This window comes from Ptychodera flava, chromosome 9 (assembly GCF_041260155.1).
Source record: "Ptychodera flava strain L36383 chromosome 9, AS_Pfla_20210202, whole genome shotgun sequence".
In the NCBI taxonomy this organism is placed as follows: Eukaryota; Metazoa; Hemichordata; class Enteropneusta; family Ptychoderidae; genus Ptychodera; species Ptychodera flava.
Genome location: NC_091936.1, coordinates 7515922 through 7537500, shown reverse-complemented (window position 1 = coordinate 7537500; position 21579 = coordinate 7515922). Strand labels below are relative to the sequence as shown.

The window sequence follows — 21579 nt, the reverse complement described above, 5'->3', positions numbered from 1 at the left end:
CATAAATTGGTGTTACTTTTAGTATCCATAGTAGCACTAACAGGGTTTATTTCCGTCATTCTTACGGAAAATGCAGACAAATATTTATTTTTGCATATTAATGAGAAAGAAATGACGTCATTTGTGATCAGTGGTATCCGCTTGGCTAATTGAATATCTCCTTTGGCGAATAATTTTTTAGGGCTTCTAGCCAAATTTGCTACAAGATTTTGGAACCCAGGGGAAACACTGCATATCGCTGTCCGCACGTCTTTTGTTCGTTGTGGGCGTAGCATTAAACCAATAACACCCGGTCAAAATCGATCGTAACTCCATTTGTAATGTATGTTTACCGGAGTAACCGCTTACAAAAAGTAAAACAGTCAGAGGAAATACAATATACCGCAAAAAAATTTTAAAAACTGCAAAATAATTTCGATTGTGTACTTACGTTGCGGGCGATCGGAAAGTTGGATGACCTTTGACCGAAAACATATTCTACTCTTCGCGCATGCGCTGTAGCTGTTTGCGCGAAGCAACTGGCGACGAGTTGCCGAACGAGTTGCCCCGTGTACCTCACGAGCGTTTGAGACGGCAATCTAATGGTTGGAGGAATGAAATAACAGGATAGCGGTTTGTTATCTGCGCGTGCGCAGTTGTTGTTTTTGATTGTCGACCACGCCATTGTTGTGCAACTCGTGGGTACAGATCGCTGGGCAATCGCGGTTGAAAAGTTAGTTTCAGGAGACTAGTTGACGTGCACGAAGAAGGATTCCTTCTTAGTGATTGTAAAATGAAGAAAACTTGCTGTATTTGTCAAACGAAGACCTCGTCGCCTTTTGATAAGGCTGATTCCTACGCACAAAATTTTGGTGCATGTTCGGGGCCCCCGCAGCGTATAGGACTGGATTTTTAGGCATGACATGTCTATGGCAAAACAAGTTAGAAGATTTTGAGAGGACAGTGACCAAGATTTCCGCCATTTACTTGACTCGAAGGGCCAAAATGGAGGAACTAAAGGACGTAGGCAGCTTGGTGGGAAATTAAAAGGCAGAAACTATCGATGGGTGCAAGTCCTTCTTCGTGCACGGCAACTAGTGATGAGACTATGGACTGTGAACAATGTGTTGACCATAGCTTTGAGTATTATTTAGCTTCTGCTGGTGCATTTGGATCGCTTTGCCCTGATGTCATCATCCAAATTCTTTCTTTTTTAAACATTTCTGATGTCATACATTTTACATCAACTTGCAAGTTTTTACACACGTTTAATGCTGATCAAATGTTAATCTATCAAGGAAATTTCATGTGTTGACTGTAGCGATAGTGGGAAAGTCAGGAATCTGCAAACTGTTGGCATGGAAACAGAGCAAGCAACTGAAAGTATTCATTGTTACATCAACAAATTAAACAGGTGTATGCAACTGTACAAAATACTGCAAAGCGACATGAGTTACTGGTCAAAACACACAATGTATTCAGCAACCCAGGACTGCCAGATCTTGCCAAAACTCTACCAAAAGGAGCTCAGAGTAAGAGAATGACATAAAACTCAGTTCTGCCAGTGCAGTATGCAAGTAACAGACACTTCATTGTGTTGTTGAGTGCAATGAAGCACTTCATTGTAATAAAAATGTAAAATCAAATGTATTGTGTCCTCCTTGATGGCCACTGTGTTGTGATGTGATTGTGTTGTTGTCATCGTTGTTTTGGATTTTGTTGACGAGTTTGTTTTTGTTTAGTTGTTTTGGTTTAGTTGTTGTGATGTTCATTAAATGGCAACTTGTGTAATTTTTAAAATATCTGATAGAAGTCAGTATCAAGTAAACTTGAGAGGTCTGCTCTTGTACCCTTCCCGCTACGAACTGTAGATAAATTGGAGAAAGTATTTTTCGAAAGTGTTTCAGAGGTATCTAGGCAACCCCACGCGCACCATGGATTTCCAGAGAAAAAATTACACAAGAAACCTAACAAAATCGCTACTGTCAGGGCTTTAAGTATAAGCTAACACACGCAATCTGCAAATGTAAGCTGGAAAACGTTTGTATATTGAACGGTTTTTCGTCGCAAAAGAGGAAAAATCGATGTGGCCAGAGAAAAATATCATGAATATTAATGAGAATGCGTCGCTTCAGATCATAAGGGTCAAACATCAGAACCTCTAGATGACAACAAAGCTGTCCGTACGATCGTATTGACATGTATACTGGTGGGTAAAACCACGTTAAAAGGGTGTAACAGCTGAAATAAGCTTTCAAAAACGGGAGAATTCGTCAAAATGGTGTCATTTTGATGCATCCACGCAATCGAGGGCGTCTTAATTATGATGAACAATGACATGAATAATGACAGCATGTGTTCTGGCCTCGACAGAGTCACCGCCAACACGGAAGCGAATGCCACTGCTTGCAACGTAAACATACCAACTTCAACAATGAAAATGTTCAAAAAAAAGCATGTATACTGAAGGATTTATCATCATTTTGACGTAAAATATTATTGTTGTCATTATCAAGACCGTTAAAATTTGAATATTTAATGAGCAAGTGAAAAAGTCCGAAATCTTTGGACTTCCGCGGTCGATTTCGATGGGACTTGCGTTGTAAGTGTATCTGAACTTTGGCCTTGCCACTAAGAGTGCTGATTGGTTGATTAATGGGGTATGGAATTATAAATAGGGGTGGGAAGGTTGTAGTGTGTGGGTTTGTTGTTTTCCGTATGGTTTGAATAGTTACCGTTGGTGGCGCGTTTTTTGAATATTTCCCACTGTCCATTGCGTGTAAATAGAGGTCACAGAGTTCATGCGCGATCGATTAGATTGTCAAGCTCTCAATGGCAATGCACGCTCGTGACCTGCTCCAGTCGCATCGCCTGACGCGTTGCCTGTCGTGTTGCTCGTCGCATTGCTCAACGAGTTGCCTCGTGTAACTCGGCCTTTAGCCTATTCCTTTCAATAACATCATTTGGAACAAGCAAGAAGGACTGTCTGTTGGTACACAAACCATCCTTGGTCAGCTTCTCATGGCAGAATGAATATATTTGTTTACCATTTCCAACCACTACTTTATGTGCAACAAGTGCTTGTCTAACAGTTGTCTTAACTGTCCCAGCATCGCCTTCACACTTCCCTTTCCCATGCTGAGAATCAACGAAATGTCATTCCACTGCAAATCCATTGATATTGATAGTGATAATTATAATGATATATGACACATTAAGGATCAGTAAATTGGGTAGGGACTAGAAAATAGTATGAAATCATACTAATCAAGTCCAGCCCCCTACCATTAACAATGGCTGAATCTGACATTTTGCCATAGAGTGCCATGTTAAAAGTGAGGCTATACTAAGCCTCGCTGTTTGATAAATTCTATATCAATGTAAGTACATTAATTATAAAACTTTGTGGTAGAATAAAATATACATGAGAGAGAAGACACCTGTCAGATAAACAAAAGATGTTTCAGGTCTCTTTTAATTTTTGACTTTGATCTTAAAGATCTTATACTTTCTGGGATTTGAATCCAGAGTGTAACACCAGAGTATTTCATTGAACGCTGTCCTATATTAGTGGTATATTTAGGGATGAGAAGATAAATTTCCCTTATCTTTTGACCAAGTTGGATACAGATGTTGAATACTTGAAAAGTAACAAGGAATTTGTGGTGGAAAATTTTCACTTATGCTATCATAAACAAAAAATACAGTTTGATAAGTATATATTGCTTAAAAACATCAAGAGTTGCATTGCCAACTCATGAAACAAGTGTCACTTCTGCAGTAAGAAAAATCACAGAATGCCGCTTTAGACTTATACCGGTATTGGGAAGTGCATCCATCGCTGAACTGAATTTGTTTCTCGGTGGTAACATCTCTGTGTTTGGAATGATGTGAGTTCTGAGCTAATGTTATAAAATGCTGAACTGCATTGGTATCATGAGTGAGATTATCACTTATGAATACCAAGGCTTCCTGAATTGTGTGGTAGACTGTAGTACAGTTGGGATGCAGTGTGACTTGTACATTGGTCCAGTGTGCTGACTGTATTTCATCTTGGTTAATACAGATGTAGTTTTGAGCAAAGTCAAGCACCGTATCATGACTGTATTTGCAGGAAGTGGCACAGATCTTGTCAGGTTTGAATATTGTCAATGCTGCCAGGAGGCCACAAAGAGGTGGTTTGCTATCATGAATCAATTATTGTATCAGTGAATTCATGCAGTGTATTAATCTTCTGAGCTATCACTTTCCTAGACTGAACTTTTGTGACTCCATCAACTATAACAGTAGACTTCTGCAGTTCCCATGTCAGCCATGACAGGTTGTCTTCACCTTTTTATTAGTCCCCAGAATGAAGGTCCAGGGAGACTTATGGTTTGGGTTCCATCTGTCTGTACGTCCATGCAGATATCTCAAACAAATCAGAGCCAATTCCTTTCAAACTTTGCTGGTGTCACAGTATCGGTATCATGCACTGTGATGTTTGAATTAGTTTTACTACAGAGTCTATCCAAACTTTGAAGGCGCAATTTGGTTCCGACAAAATAGGGTCATATTAAAATCGGGGTAATTTACCAGGTCGTTCCCAGTTCCACTTATTACATGTTTGCTAAATGATAAATCCGTGTGGTCACATAGAAATATGCCTGAGTCATCAGGATCATATACATTGGGATGAAAATTTATGTGTTTCAGACTTTTATGCTTCATTGATTCACCTGCCTCACCATTTCCAATAGGCACTATATAGCTTGCATCTGGCTGATGTAAAGGCAGTGTCATTTCAAAGAAGTCAACAATGTGAGAATGCACACAAAGCATTCTGAGATAGATGCTCAAAATGTCAAGTTCTTACATGCAGGAATGTATCGAACTATGTCAGCAGCTTTGATATTGACAAGTACATGTACTTCGTGATGTCTAGCTTCTTCAAAGCATGTATCTTTGTTAAGAAAGATAAAGATGATATTGTGTAATTTTTATACAGGCTCAGAATTTGCAAATTAGTACATTTTGCAAGGTATGCATTTTCAATCGTTTGAGGTTCCAAGTCATTTCTTAAACCCTGATGATCATATTTGTCAGGGTATTTACTTCTTTGCAGCACTTGGTGAAAAATCTTGTCAGCATATTGCTTGCTTACTTCCTGGCTTGATAGGTCAATGGTATGCCAAATATTAAACGCACTAAATACTGCATACAAGTAGACATTTGTAAAACATATACCCAAAATACTAAATTTGTCTTGGTAAGTGAGAATTTCTCTCAGAACAACAAGTTGCAGCCTATCCAACATGACCAGAATCTGTGAAAGTAATAAATAATGAAACAACAATCACAACCTTGCAGGACAAAATCTAGTCAACGCTGATAAAGGAACATCCACCAAAATCATGAACAGAAAACATAAGACAATCTCAAACATGTAAACAAATTTTTAAAAAATTATAGTCATGAGCATGCTTTCGTTTTTTTCAACATTAATTCCTAGTAATTGACATTCCATTGAAAACGCCCTCAGTGGTGAACTTACGTGTCAGTGCCAAAATGCCATTCATTCATTGACTGGCTTTATTTGGTCTTTTTTCTTCCAAATTGTTGAAATTGCAAGTACACTGGCCCATATTTGATGTCCTTTCGATGACGCATTGGTTTGCTTATTATCTGAACTCTTGTTGATGATGCAGGCAGGTATGAGACCTTACCCCACCACTAGAGTATATATGTTGTAAAATGGGTGTTCATTTCTGGGTGAAAAAAAAGTTGAAATATCTATGTAGATGTTCCATGTTTGTGCTTGGTGTAAACATGTTGTCTAAAGATCACCTGATTTTGTTTTGTGTTTCTGGAATGTATACGGTACCCCTTTGATAGGGTCCTGTCTGGGGGCACCCCATTGCTGGAAAGTATTAATAATTGATAAAAAAGATACCAGTCTGATAAATTTCTGTTTAGTATTGATGTCTTGCCCTACCTTTTGCAGTTCATGCCGGTGACCTGTTTGGGAAATGGAGACAATTTTTTTTTGAATCATTCTAGACATTTGCATTACAGTTGAGCAGTGCTAGAGGGCGCCCCAAATTACTGGTAGTATGGTACTACAGTTGTACTTATAGCTTTGTTGCCACATGGAAGAAGTTTGCCAAACTGGGTGACCTGTTATTTAGAAATTCAAACAACTTAATAGCTGGCAAGCTACACAAGCATGCTGGTTACTACGATGAATTAACAGAACACGTAGTGAATAAGTTTAAAGTTTATGACTTGATAAAAGACATCAAATTGTCAGCTTTATCAGATGTTGAATGCCAGGGTTGAACGCCCTGAAAACTGGCTCAAAGTTGTGCTCAAAAATATGCAAGATGTGAGAGCGCATGAAAGTTTAGATAAATTGACAGGATTTACTGTCGCCTTTCCATGATATCTCCTTACATGATCAATACTGTTTGTGGGTGATACTAAAGTCTCTAGGAGTGAGAGAAAATTCTGTCTTATTTTGTGACTTGAGTAAGTGTTTGGTTAGTAATGGATAAGGTTTGGAGGTGTAATTTGGATAGGGAATATGAGGATGTTTAGAGTTGAGAGTGGACAACATTCACATCCCAATGCCAATACTTAATACTATTGTGCAGAGTGATTAAAAGGCTTTAAATATAACATCATTGATATTTACAGCATTGTCAAAAGATTTTTTGAAGAACCCTTACCGAAAATTTAGGCCTCCTGCAAACTGTTACTGCAAATTTGCCGCAAGCTTTGCAGTAAATTTGCAGCAAACTATTTGCCGCAAATATGCGGGTGGTTCATTTTTCAGATGCAAATTAGGTTTCTTGTGAACTTGCTGCATATTTGCAGCAAACTCCTTGCCGCAACGTTGCTGCAAACTCCTTGCGGCATATTTGCGGCAAATTTAATTTGAATGTTACTGAAAATTTGCCGCAAACTCACTGCAGCAAATTTGCTGCAAAGTAAATTGTATTAATACTGCAAATGTGCTGCAAACAATACCTATCCCAAAATTCCTTTAAAATTTTGCATAAATCCAAAGCAGTGGAGGAAGTTATAAAATGAAATATATCCAATGCTCCTGAAATGCCCCAAAATAATGGGCTGTATACTCTGGGGGAAAAGACTTTAATGCAGACTATATACTTCAGTGATCTTTGCACATGGACACACAAAACTGCCCCAAAGCCATGTGACTACCATAACAAACATAAGAAGTGCACTTATCAGCACAGGGATATATATAGGTAACTGTTTTTTGTGCTCATTATGTACATTTCACTTTTAGAACTGCATACCTGGTATGTATACAAGTCATATGGATCCTATATAGCAATAAGATACAAGCAGTACCAACCATTCTTCACATTCTAGACAGGTGATTTGAAGAGACATCAAACTTCATGGAAGATTGTCTAAGCTAATGAGAGGCACTTTAAAATAATTATATACTGGTAATGTGTTCTATCAACACACATCTCTACTTTTGTGAGCAATACCGGATGCTCAGCTCCCTAACATCAAAAACGCTTTAATTTGTGGTGATGTGCTTCCAGATAAGTAAACTCTACTAACTCCTAAACAGACTGAGTTGTGTACTCCATAACCACTAATGTTTGTGTGAGATGCAAAACAGAAGGTGCAAGTAACGTGGAGCAGGAGAATGTGGTGAGATAGTCTTTCATACCTTTCTCTTGTCATGAAGCACTGATAATTCTGCCTTAAACTGTAGAAGGTGTGGGAGAATACATTCTCATAATGATAGGTAATTTTACAAATAGGTTTGTTCAAAATATGTTATAGTCATTACAACATCCACACTTACAACATACAACAATTGAGAATGGCTGTCATTTACACCTGTAGAGTAGAACAATGCAGTTGTATAAATTCAATGCACACTACACCAATCAGTACCCACTAATAATAATAATAAAGGCATCTCAAATTATACAATCAATAATGCATTCATTTGGAGTTACACTGCCTAAATATGCATACTTTAAATTATTTACAGATAGACACAAGATTCCATTTAAACATGAAATTTCACAAGATTTATTACTAAACCTTCAATAAAGTTTATGAAGAAACAAGTTGTACATACCTGTATGATAAATGCATACAAAATATAGAGATCTTTTTTATATTTAACAGTATAGTTCAACACAACATATTATTTAAGATATGGATTAATGAGCCTAAAATTATCAAAATGACGAAAGTCGGCCATTTTTTATGAAATTTGTTTGATACGAGATCCTACTGTATTGTTTGACATGTTGAAAGATACTTCAAATGAATGGGTGACCATGCATATATTCAACCACGGTTTTAGACACGATCAATGAACTTGTGAAAATGAATTAATGTTTCACAAATTCAATGATCGTGTCTAAAACCGGGTCGAATACCGGTATATGCATGGTCACCCATTCATTCAGTATCTTTCAACATGTCAAACAATATAAGTAGTATATTATATCAAATGAAATCCATAAAAATGGCCGACCTTGTCCCTTTAAGGTTCGACTAGCCAAAACATTACTTAGCTGTATCCAAAGCATGACTCAAAGAGCATGAAAAACATCTAAAATTAAATTTATTTGGGATGGGGGTAATTTGGGACCTCAGGGGAGGAGCTTACATGTATTTTCAAACAAAAAAATGCATATTACATCTGGTTGCATGGGTTTAACTGGGCAGCAAACCGGCTAATTACTCCATGGCATGCATTTGGCTGAAAATATTGAGACTAAAATTTGCTCATGAATTATCTGGACAGTAGTTTATTCCTACATGAAACAAGACATGTATCTTGTTGCAGATATTTTGTTGATCATTCGACGGTGGGAATGGATTATGATTGATAACATATGTGTTGTTAATTGCCTAATTCTAAAGCTGTCCACAATTATTTGCACACAGTTCAACATGGATGGCGGCCATTTTGAATTACAAATATCAAGAAATTGCAAGTTATTTGTTTCTTTAGTACAAAAGTTTGCATGGTGACCGCTGACTTTTATTTTTGCTTAGGTAAGAGAATGTTTGAAAGTTTCACTGAGGAAAGTTTGAGCAAAAGTTTAAGTCTTTCACTTTCGAGGTGCATATTACCTTAACTCTGATCACAGATGTTTCTTGGTAAAAGCTCTGTTAGTTAATGATTAATGTGACACAAACTATAGCTTTGGATAATATTGTACATCAAACAATCTTTTTCTTCTACCGATATGATAAATTATGTTGAAAAACAATTACGATAAGTGTACATGCAGCATGTACAGTTTAGGTGCATGTACCAGAGTGCACATGTACTACTGGGTGATGCAAATACGGAAAACAACAATGCCATAATCTTATGTTGATGAGTACATGCAACCAGGACTATCATTTAGTAAACAAAAGATAAATGTTCATTTTCAAGCACATGAAATAACTGCAGCATAGAATATCTTAGAAATGATTAAAACAAAGCTTAAGTACTGAAGCTTTGATCATAACATAAGTTAATTGTTTTGCTGTTTTTTTCCTCGACATAACTACAGTGAAAGACTTGAGATAGAACTGTTTGGCATGTACAGTAGTTTTTGACACGTAAACATTGGTAAACAAACACAATACTAAATCAGCAATGCACCAGTGGTGTGGTGTAATTAGCTTATGTATAATCATTCCGCCAAACTCAAGAAAATGAAAGTGTTCTTACAAGAATTCAGTTAAACTGCAAAGAAAAAAAACACAAAAAAAACAAACAAACAAACAGTAAAAGCTACTGGTAAACTAATGGCTAAAAAACAATAGAACATTGGTGAAATAGTGAACATCAACATCATCACAAATTTACAACAATGTTAACACCTGTTAAAGCCAAAAGGCTAAAAAGCTATAATATTAATGAAAAGTCAACATTTACATCATTTGGGGTGACATCAAAAGTTCAATGAAGGATAAAAAACTTACGTTTTGTTTGTGTGTGGGGGTTTCGACACAATAATTTTTCTATTCGACAAATCAATTTAAAGTAAAAATTTCCGGGAATGAATATCTTGAAAATAAAAACACCAGATGCTCTTTTGTCTTGAAGCCAGTGGATGGAGCATTTTTAACCCTTCACAACCGCCCACAACCCTGGCTGTGGGCACAACCGCCCACAACCGCCCTGGCTGTGCTCTCGCTGCTACTCAAAACATTCATAAATTACGTCAGAAAATGAAAATTTACAATCAATGTACGATCGGAGTTTTATGAACATTTTCGTTAATTTTGAACAATGTTTTTCGGTTAAGATTATGAATTATGGGGAAATACTCTGTCATATCTTGTCTTTCAAAAACTACTCTGCCCCTATCATCGTTGTTTGATCTACAGCAAAGTTCTTGGGCATGCAACTGTCTGGTGATAACTTTGGACTTTAACAAGTACAAACATGAGCATGTGCGAAAAGGTTTCAAGATCCCTGAGTCTTATACCCTGATACTGTTCTGCCTTGCATTACAGTAGTTTCGAGATGCCCAAACACTCACACGCTGTCAACTTTCCAAACAGTCGGTTCAAAGCGGATTGAGGGAAATGGGCAGTTACAAATGTTTTGGATGGATAGTATCCTCAGCTTAGAGAAAATTGGGGATAAATATACCGCCAATTATACGGTGTTGCTCACATTTGATTGAAATTGCTACATACTAGTATAGGTACCAAAAATCAACAAGGAATGTTGTTTCTATCTATTCACTGCAGCAAAATTCTATGTTGATGTTATGACAAGGATTTCTGCACAGCACAACCAGAAAAACAAGAATGACAATGAGTGGAGAAAAATAATGTACTTAGGATCATGTTGAAAAAAAATTAAAGCTACCGCATTAATCTTCTAGACCTCCCCCTACCCCGGATATCAAATTTTCTACCCCTCAGTATTGACAGTAGGGAGTTCAGAATCCAATATGGCCGCCATACGAACTGGCGTGCACTGTAAATATACTGTATTTTTTAACTTTGGTTTTTGTTACGTTCTTGATATCGTTCAGTACAAATTCCTCACGTAACATTGACTGAAATGACTTTTCTGTTGATAGAGTAATTTATTCACGTAAAACGTTTCGTTTTATGAATCTCCTCCCCCTGGCAAAATACTACCGGGGCTCACTGTACACAATGGCGGACGGCCATGGCACCAGAAATCGGAGGGAGCATACTCAGAAAACTCAAAAGCCAAGCTATAGCCAATAGCGTACACGCTTTGAAAACAGTCTCAACCGATAGCCAATGATATAAGCTGTTATATGATATGTGTTTTGTACATGAGGTCATCGATAAATTGTCAATGAACTGAGGTCAAACTTTTCCCTGGCCGATTTTCTCAGTGAAAATGGTAGGTTTCATGAAACAACATGGTTTTTAAAAGAATGTAGTATCTCAGGAATATTTTTAGGGTATCAGACTAAGTTTTAATTGACGAGCTCCAGTTTGGCTTTTCGAATTACGGTCCGAGGTAACCGAGCTGGGCCGGCAGGCCGGCCGGGTCTGTGCAATGGCAGCCGTATTGAATTTCGATTGCGTACGAGTAGGCTGTACGTCGATGGTTTTCTCGTCAGTTAAGCGACACTATCAACACTTTTCACTGAAAACATAGGTCTCTCATGGGAATTAAAGAATGTTCTGTCAACTTTCAGAATATAATATAGTGGTTTAGTATTCTTATTTGTGATCACGGCCGGTCCAGTTTGTTTTGACAGCGGTCAATGGTATTGTTTACACTGACTGATCAGCCTTTGCCGAGGACATCGACCTCATGATGCGTTTCTGCTGTTGACTCAAATTTTTCTTTTGATAAGTGACAAACACTGATTTAACCTATATCAGTTTGTATGATTTTAACAAAAGTTTTCCTCCTTGTTCACTCTGTTGAGTTTTCCGCACTAGAGGTTTGAGAACCAATCAATATATTAAATATTTAATATGTATAATATACATACAATAAAATTGAGAATGGAATTAATTCAGTTTTGCCAAGATTGTATCCCAATATCATGACCTAAAAAAATGTATATTGATCATAATTTTTGATAATTTATTTCAATATTAATGAATTTCTGGTATTTTATCCGTACAGAATACAAACATGGACGTAGCACTTAGAGTAGTAGACAATCTGTCAGAGCTGTTAGCAAGGAAGAAAAGTCTTGTAGATATAGCCGCTCATGAGATTCCTCTAAGCAATGATCTTTACTTGAGTTTGCATCAATGTCTGCAGGAGACAGGTATAAATGTTCAACAAACTTTGCCAGAGGTCATTTTGCTGTTTGAACCAGAAATCAGTCTGCCATCAAAGATCAGTAATTTCACCAAAAAAGTCAGAAGATACTTAGAGAAAGCTAGAAAGAATGATAGGGAAGATGAAGCTTTGCAAGAAACCATCTGTGGACAGGTCACCATAGAATTATCAGGAGTATTTAGCTCAAGAAAGATAACTCAGGAGACTTTAAAATCATGCAATTTTCAGGAGTGTACAGATGTCCCTGTAAATTTAGAGCTAAGACACATCCTTGAGTTGAGAGCTTTCCTTGTTAGAAACAGATTACCATGGCGATACACTGTAGCATGGATGAAAGGCTTAATAAGTCAAAATCCTGAGACAGAGCCAAGTGTTGATGCGATTTCTGTTCAGTGGAATAGGCTCTATGACAAGTGTAACAAACTGAAAGTATGTAAGCAGGATGATGAATTACAGATGTTTCTATCACAGATATATAAGTTACCAAAATCTGTAGCACATGTACCCAAGTCAAGTAGCATTGACACCTCCCAAGAGAATAGAGATGAGAACAGGGCACTTGAAAGCCAAAGACAGGTCTTGTCAATTATGACCAGTAATTTAGCTGATGCATATGCAGCTCTGAGTGATTTAACACAGGCCATGGAGGAATTAACTGAGGAAAAATTTGAGCTGGTAGAGAAGGTCAAGCAAATGGATAAGTTAAAATCACAGTACAAACAAAAATTAGATGAAATCAATAGTCTCAAGGCTAAACTGTCAACACTCACTCCAAAAAACATAAATAAGAAACTGAAAAGAAGAGAGAAGAAAATTGAAGAGATGCAGAATAAACTTGAAGAACAAAGTCAGACTTTGCAAAATAATGTCAAGGAAATAGGTGATCTGAGAAATGAGAGACAGAGACTTGAACTTGAGCTAGAGCGGATTATAAAAGACAAGAAAAATCTACAGAAGAGTAAAAGTTATTGGAAAAGAAAGTCAGAGTCTCAGAAAGTAAACAACAGGCAATCAGACACAACAAATGATGAGCGAATAAGTCAACTAGAGAACGAAAACTGAGAACTAGAAGAAAAAATTGCTCAGATGTCAAATGATGCTAATATTATTACTTTTCACAATGGGAGGTATACTGACAACATAAGACAAGTGTATTATGATCTTTTAGCCCATATGTATCTATTGAGAGCTGTACACAAATTGTTAAATCTGTACTTAGAAATTTAATGAATGTTGAAGTTGAAAGACTGCCCAGTAAGTCTTTAACCTCAATGCTACAGGTAGAAGCTCTCATTGTTGCACAAGCACAAGCTGCTACTCAGATTTTAGAACAAGAGAAACCTAATACATTGCATAGTGATGGTACACGTAAAAATTCATCGATTACGCAGGATTGCAAGTTACCTTGCCTGATAAATCATCATTGTCATTAGGTTTTCAGGAGCTTCTAAGGGGTAGTGCGGATGACTATTTGAAAGCCACATTAGAAACATTTAAAGAACTTAGTGAATCCGTAACAGATAGTGATGAGGACAAACAGAAAATATATGCTGAATTATTATTGAAAAGTAAGAACTTAATGAGTGACAGACATGTTGTAAACAAAAAGTATAAAACCCAACTTGAAGAAGTCAGAGAATCCTTACTGCCTGTAATACACAGTAATTGGGATAATTTTGATGAAAATGAAAAAACTAAAATGAAAAGTATCAATCACTTGCTCTGTGGGATGCATGTCCTTGTAAATATGGCTAGTGCTGTCACTTCAGCTTGTAAGCAATTTGAAAATGAAAGGAAAGACCAGATAAACTTTACAAGTAATTACAAGTCTAACCAGTCATACTGCTTTGATTTGCTATATCAGGCAGGGAAAGGTTTTACAGAGGAAGGCTGCCAGAAGTCTGGCGTGTACACAGACTTTGGCCCATATTTGGAAGATGTTTTGAAAGAAAAAAATAATTTGATAAAATTTGAGCACAACAGATTTAATGTGGCTTTTCACCAGGGTGGTGCCCTGTATTATCATCAAGATCACATTTCAAATTTCCTTAAATCAGGCAGGTGTGAGTCAACAAATAAGCTTATCAGTCAAATTCAGGCTGTGTTAGATGAGCCAGTTATCATTGCTGAGTGTAGAGCATTGGGCATTATTTCAAAACTCATTACTGGTCCACTAATGCGTTTGCTAGAAAAAAACATAAATTACTATGAAATGAACACACACTGGCTTGAACTTAGAACCTGCCTTGCTGACAATGCTATAGATGCCAAACCACTGTTAGATGAAACCACTTACATATCAAACAGTACTATTACAAAAGACAACATATATACAACTCTGTTTGAAACCTCTGATCCGGTACTGAATGCATTAACCCTGGATGCCTTGAAATGCATGTGTAAAGCCATGTTGCCTGTGGTACAAAGACAACTTGCCAATCAGTTGCCTGGTGGTGCTGAAAATCAACCATCTGATAGGTTGCGTGAAGAGGTTGAAAGTGCACCCTTGACTAATGTAAGAGCAGAAACTGATTTCTCTGATTTAGACAGACAAATAAAAAAAGCTCCACAGAAGAGTCGAATATCAAAAGCTGGTTGTATATGTTACAGTCGCAATAAAACCACCGAATATCTAAATACTTTAAGGAGGGATATAAAGATTAAATATTTGAAAATTGCAAGGAAAATAGCACCTGAGAGAAAGAGAAGAGAATTTGTAAATATCAAAGACATTAGAATGAAGAGACTTCAATTGCAAAGACAAAGAATGGAACAAAAGCAAAAATCATTACAGAGAAAATTAAAAAAAAGACAACAACTAGAGCATATAGAGTTAAGACAAAGTGGGGTGTGTGGGCAAACTGAATCTCAAATTGATAAAATGTTGTCTGAACTGAGAAGAGGCCAACAAATTAAAGCCATAAAAGATCAGATAACATACAGAATCCAGGTTATGAAATCATTATACCAAACAAAAAGTTAGGCCAATGGCAAAGTAACAAAGTAAAGTTATCAGTGAAAGAGTTAGTAGAAAACTTGAAATCAATTCTCAGAGTAAATAACACAACAATGCCTGAATTTGTAAGAGAAATAAATGAAAATCTACAGAAAAGAAAGGCTGAGAGTCAAAAGCAAGTGCATGTAAAAAGGAGAAAAACAACAAGAAAAGATTCTGATATATGTTTTGGCCGATGTAATGTACATGTTGGCATGTATGTAGCAGTTGCGTATGAGGAACAGTGGTTTGCAGGGGAAATTGTTGAAGTAGATCATGAAATGAATACAGCTGATGTAATATTTCTGCAAAGAAAAGCACAGAATTCTTTTCAGTGGCCTGTAAGAGAGGATAGAGAAACAATTGATGTAAAATTTATATTGCAAGAGATAACAATAGCTCCTAAAGACTCATTGCTCAGAGCTTGGACAGTTAATAACATGAATGAAGTTAATACCATGTATGATACCTTTAAGAAAAGATATTTTTGATTAAATTAAAACATCACATTCATCCTGTTTAGGTGATTAAAGGGATTTCTGTATTTACCTTTCTGTATACAGCTGTGTTGTACAATTAAACTGAATTTCACCAGTTTTCAATTTCAATGTGCTATCGGTGGAATTCCAATTTCAGATACTTTGTCAGGCAATTTCATATAGCATGTCATTTTGTGTCACTAATTGTATTTGAAAGATAAATTACAATAGTTTTTCTATTTCAAGCAAGAGTAGAGGATTTTCATATCTTTAGTTTTCTTTCATTTTCATAATAAAGAAGTTTACAGTCATGCAGAAACCTCAAACATGCCTATACTGTAATCCCTTATGGCAATCCAATATGGCCGCCGTGCCAAAAATGAAAAAAGTAAGGTTTTTTTGATTTTTGTTTCCATGGAGAAAGAAAGATAGTGTTAGAATTTAAAAATTAAGTACATTTCTATAATCTAGGTTAATAAAACAACAATATCTCAAACATTCATTACCATCATATGAAGCGTATTTGAACTAGGACTTGTCAAACATGGCTAATTTTCAGTTTTTTCCACGGTGCCATGGTAAAAATGACTAAGTCAGACAAAAAAAAGTAAATATTTTGATCAGTGTTGTTTCTAAAATACTCTCAGATCTACCATAACACATACTTTTCTTTTTTGATTAGGTAAAATTCTTTCAGATTTTCACAAAATATTATGAAAGGATAAATGGTATTTTAAGATAATGCTACTGAAAGATATGAAAATGTCACTTCTGTGGCAATTTTTGCCTGAGTTTGACCAAAAATGCGCAAATTTCTGAATGTTCAAACGCATGTATCATGAGAAGTTGATGACCGATTTTCATGATCTTTTTTTTGTTTTATTTCTTTCATCTTGATAAATGTACATAAGATAAAAATAATCAGCTATCATACATTTAAAATTTTCACTGAACTCCCTATTGACAGGAATGTAGAAAATTTTCATGGCAAAAAATGGTGGCAAAAATTAAAGTACAGGCATTTACAAGTGGTATATTTGCAACAAAAAGTTTGTGCAAAATGTCTGGATTTTTTACTGACACTAAATTTTCACAGCTGGCAGATTTTAGCTGAATGTAAACAGCACTTAAGTTAGTTACAGAGAATGAAATGCCTACCACTGTGGGGTGATTATGACATCTGAAATTATCCTGTATCCCAATATCTTTTCAGTTCTTGTGTGTCTTACATGGAAAAGTTGCAAAATTGGTCTGGAATGAAAAATTAAACCCTAGCTTTGTTTTCTGGATCAACTTTCAACACAAATTGATACCAAATAGGATAAAATTATGTTCACATCCTTAATCACTGTCCCTAAACATAGTCTTTGTAGGTATAGGTCATTTTGTAAGCACACACCGCTACGCAGGATATGGTGTTAAAAGAATTTAATAAGCGACAGTGGACAAAATACAAGCAGTGATAACCTAACTACGGAAAAATACAGTGTCAAGCAAAACTACGAAAGTAAAAATCTGGGCAAAAACCATTTCAAAACTAAGCACAAATAACTCAAAGATTGGGTAAGGGGTCTCCGCCAGTCTGCTTCCTGGGCAAAGGTTTGGGTTGCAAAGTTGTGTTTGCAGACCTTTGGAAAGCCGAAAGTGAAAGTGGTTCCACCGGGCTGGTGGAGATCACCTTCTTGAGTGGGGGTACATGCAATGGACGGCCCATGGTGGGAAGCAGACTAGTGGAACCAAGGAGGAGATGGGTTGGTGGCGGGATAGCTTGGCAGACAGCCTGATGGCCTAGAATGAATGAACTTGGACAAGAAGCTTGCAGCAAGGATTAGGTCAAGTGCCGTGCGCAAGAAAGATGGTAGCTAGATAGCAGATGCTAAGTGTCTACGTCAGCAGATGAGTAGATAGATAACCAGTATAAGATGTCTACGTCAGCAATGCAAAGTGACTTCAGACATGTTGTTCTGCAGGCAGCCTAGCTCCGTGGACTTACAAACTGGATTTGTGTTAACACACAATTCCTTATTTTGTAAGCACACACCGCTACCAGGATATGGTGTTAAAAGAATTTAATAAGCGACAGTGGACAAATACAAGCAGTGATAACCTAACTACGGAAAAATACAGTGTCAAGCAAAACTACGAAAGTAAAATCTAGGCAAAAACCATTTCAAAACTAAGCACAAAATAACTCAAAGATTGGGTAAGGGGTCTCCGCCAGTCTGCTTCCTGGGCAAAGGTTTGGGTTGCAAAGTTGTGTTTGCAGACCTTTGGAAAGCCGAAAGTGAAAGTGGTTCCACCGGGCCGGTGGAGATCACCTTCTTGAGTGGGGGTACATGCAATGGACGGCCCAAGCGGAGGACAGTCAAACAGACTGGACGGAGAGACCCCCATGAAAGTGTATGTATGAGTGTATGTTTGTAGGAAGTATGGGTTGGTGACGCTCGAAACCAAGTTGACTCGCTTGGTTGGAGATGAAAGTATGGGACTCGCGGCCCAAGGGGCAACAGCACGGCTCGGGGGGAGTTGTGGGCTCACGGCCCGAGGGGCTGCAGCACGGCTCGGGGGGAGTTGTGATCTGGGGTGACAGGTGCCCCTGTGCGGCCCCAGCATGAGGGTGCAGTGATGTTTGGTGCTTGTGCAATGGGGGGTGACGCTCGAGACCAAGTTGACTCGCTTGGTTCGAGATGAGAGTATGGGATAAGAGCCCCGAGGGGCGGCAGCACGGATCGGGGGGAGCTATGGGCTCCCGGCCCGAGGAGCTGCAGCTGGGGGGACAGGTGCCCCTGTGCGGCCCCAGCATGAGGGGTGCAATGGCGGCTGGTGCGTGTGTAATGAAAGTATGGGATACGAGCCCCGAGGGGCGGCAGCACGGATCAGGGGGAGCTATGGGCTCCCGGCCCGAGGAGCTGCAGCTGGGGGGACAGGTGCCCCTGTGCGGCCCAAGTATGAGGGGTGAAATGTGGGTGCAGTGAGAAGCTCAATGGACTCCGGTCCAGAGGGGCTGGCAGCACGGCTCGGGGGGAGGAATGATCTTGGGGGACAGGTGCCCCTGTGCGGCCCCAGCATGAAGTGGTGATGTGGGTGGCAGGTGGCCCTGCATGGGGTGAAGGTTGCAGGTGGCCCTGCGCGGTCCCGACAGGTCCGAAATGTGGTGTACGTGCGAAACCAAAAAAAAAAAAAAAAAAAAAAAAAAAAAGAAAGTTGCTACAGAGTGGCTAGTGTCTCTACAAAAGGCCCTATGGCATAGTCATTGATTGAGATGCGTGACGCAGAAGGCTTTCTGGTGTCCGAATATAAGTACGGTAACAGTCACTGGACCACCTGCCGAGAGTTTGGATAAGGTGGTCTGGAAGGTGGGCGTGTGCGGCCGTGGTGGCTGCCCCTATGCGAAATGAATGTCCAGCGTACAGGTGGGGCTGGAAGCCAAGTCGCGAAAGTAAGGAACGGAGCAGCGCAGTGAATGTCTCGCGGTTTAGTGGTACTCTTCTGGAAGGATGAAGAGGGGTTCCTGAGGCGAAGAACACATTTGTTGGCGGACTCTGAGGAAACGATGGATTGTTGTGACTGGGCATATCGTTGACTTGGTGGCGAATAGACGAAGCTTAAAGCCACGGCGCATTTGATCTGTTTTGGATGCCTTAATGTTCACGGAAAGAGCATCCGGATAGCCCTGAGTGTCGGTTTGGACGTTGAGGTCGCGAACACACAGGTTATATGCAGGGTTAAAGGAGCGTCCAGAGCAGGTGAATTCGCTACAGCGGAGAAAACCAAAGAAGGCTAAGACGAACGCAGATTCCAGCAGGAGGTCTAGATATGGTCCATACACAGTTGAGCGGAGCAGCGAGCACAGTTGTCGCAGGATATCAAATGTTATGGGTAGCCGGGGGCGTGAAGATGGTCCTTGCAGCCGTTGAATTCCCCGTAAGGTGTACTGGAGACGAAGATGGGGTTGGTTGTTAGTTGAGGTGAGTGGGTTTGGCAGACCCGCCATTATGTAGTGATGACGGATGCCGGCGAGATAAACCTTGATGGTGGAGTACTTGAGGTGAAGGTGGGTTGCACAGTGGACGACGAAGTAGATTAGCAGGTCTTCGGAGATGGGTGGATAATGAGACATCTGTACATGAGTGCCGTACATTGCGGAGAATTGTACCCACGAGCGAACTCCGGTGGCATAAGATTCAATTGTCCGGGTGCCCAGTGCAGCGTGTTTGAAGGTGGCGGCCGCCCTATTCAGTTGAACATTATGTTGGAGGGTAGTTGGCAGGGTGTCGCATTGGCCAAGGGAGCTGCTTGGCGGAAGCGTGTCATCTGAATGAATGTCGCGGCGAATAGCAGGTGAAACCAGTTGGACGTTTGGCAGTCTTTCGGATGGTATACCGCGGCCCTGGAGGAGGTTGTTGGGAGAAAAGTTTGAGGCAAGCGCGACCGTGTTTACCCCTGGATTGGTCGCTTGAACGGGCGGATCATGAGCTGCCTGGGCGCCGCCATCTTGGCTCTGCTGGGGGCTGTTGTTGTTGCCGGAAGTGAAGGCTTCTCCCCGCAGGTCGGTGAGAGGGCGTTGTTGCAGTAGATTTGCTATGTTGGCCATGTTGGCGGCCATGTTGGCCATCGAAGTCTGCAGGGCGGAAAACATGTCCATCGTTACGACTCCCGATTGAGGTGGTACTTGATTTGTTGATACTGGAGTTTCGCTTTGCGGTATGGTAGCGGCAGCTGATTGAGGTTGTGGGAGACCGTGGGCAGCCGTCGCTATGGTGGCTGGAGCAGTTGGAGCGGTCTGACCTTGTTCGGCAGCGGGGAGGTCAGGAGTGGACGACGCCCCTCGCGTCCCTGATCGTGCACGGGTCACTGGACGAACGTACGGCGTTACGCGCGGCGTAGACTTCTTGGTTCGTTTTCGAGGAGGCATTGTCGGCGCTGTGGTCCGGTAGATACGGGAATGAAAGGGGACGGGAGTGACTTGAAACGAGCAGCAGGGAGTGTTGTAATAGCTTGGCCTAGAATGAATGAACTTGGACAAGAAGCTTGCAGCAAGGATTAGGTCAAGTGCCGTGCGCAAGAAAGATGGTAGCTAGATAGCAGATGCTAAGTGTCTACGTCAGCAGATGAGTAGATAGATAACCAGTATAAGATGTCTACGTCAGCAATGCAAAGTGACTTCAGGACATGTTGTTCTGCAGGCAGCCTAGCTCCGTGGACTTACAAACTGGATTTGTGTTAACACACAATTCCTTATTTAAGGTCACAGATTGAGAACATTACCTAAAATATACAAATTTTGGAGTTTTCTTGGGACGATTTATCTAACTAATAGCATCCTTTGGGACTTTTATACCAAATTTTCCTGACCAAAAATGATAACATTGTCTTAAAAATATGTTTTTTGAACCAAAAATGACACAATTGTCTTAAAAAATACAAATTTGCTTATTAAAGGACAGTTTCCACATATCCAACTTTTGTCGTCCCTGGTCATCTATATATCACATTTAAAAGCTGCCTGTCTAGTAGTTTCAAAGACAAAAGATATTTTACAAATTTTTGACAAAAAGTAACAAAAATTGCCCTAACATGGTATTTTTGCCAATTTTGTTGTAATTTCAACAAATTAGAAGGGTAACACCATGGTATAAGTTAGCTGGAAATCTTAGTTAGTTGATCATAGAGATGTTGTATGACGATCTGCAGATTGAATTTTTCAGTGAATTTGCTAATTTTAATAGGTTTCCTTCAATTTTACAAGAAATTGTCTCAGCAAATGTTATGATAACTAAGTTTTCTTTGATGCTCCATGGACAATGCTGTGAACAATCACACAACGAAAGTTTATCCAGACA

General features: G+C 39.2%; 1 protein-coding gene and 1 long non-coding RNA gene across 2 annotated transcripts in view; one reads left to right on the top strand and one right to left on the bottom strand.

Moving 5' to 3' along the window:
* Window positions 1-2889, bottom strand: part of LOC139139900 (uncharacterized) — a 5295-nt gene extending 2406 nt beyond the window's left edge. Inside the window, exon 1 of the long non-coding RNA XR_011553898.1 lies at window positions 431-2889. This is a non-coding gene — a long non-coding RNA (uncharacterized lncRNA). The remainder of the gene's footprint in view (window positions 1-430) is intronic.
* Window positions 2890-12109: 9220 nt separating this feature from the next.
* Window positions 12110-13324, top strand: LOC139139847 (myosin-2 heavy chain-like). The gene has a single exon (XM_070708786.1). The coding sequence runs from the start codon at window positions 12110-12112 to the stop codon at window positions 13322-13324; it is 1215 nt and encodes a 404-aa protein (XP_070564887.1).
* Window positions 13325-21579: the final 8255 nt, after the last annotated feature.

Coding starts and splice junctions, on each gene's coding strand:
- LOC139139847 (XM_070708786.1), top strand. CDS start 12,110: ATGGACGTAGCACTTAGAGTAGTAGACAATCTGTCAGAGCTGTTAGCA.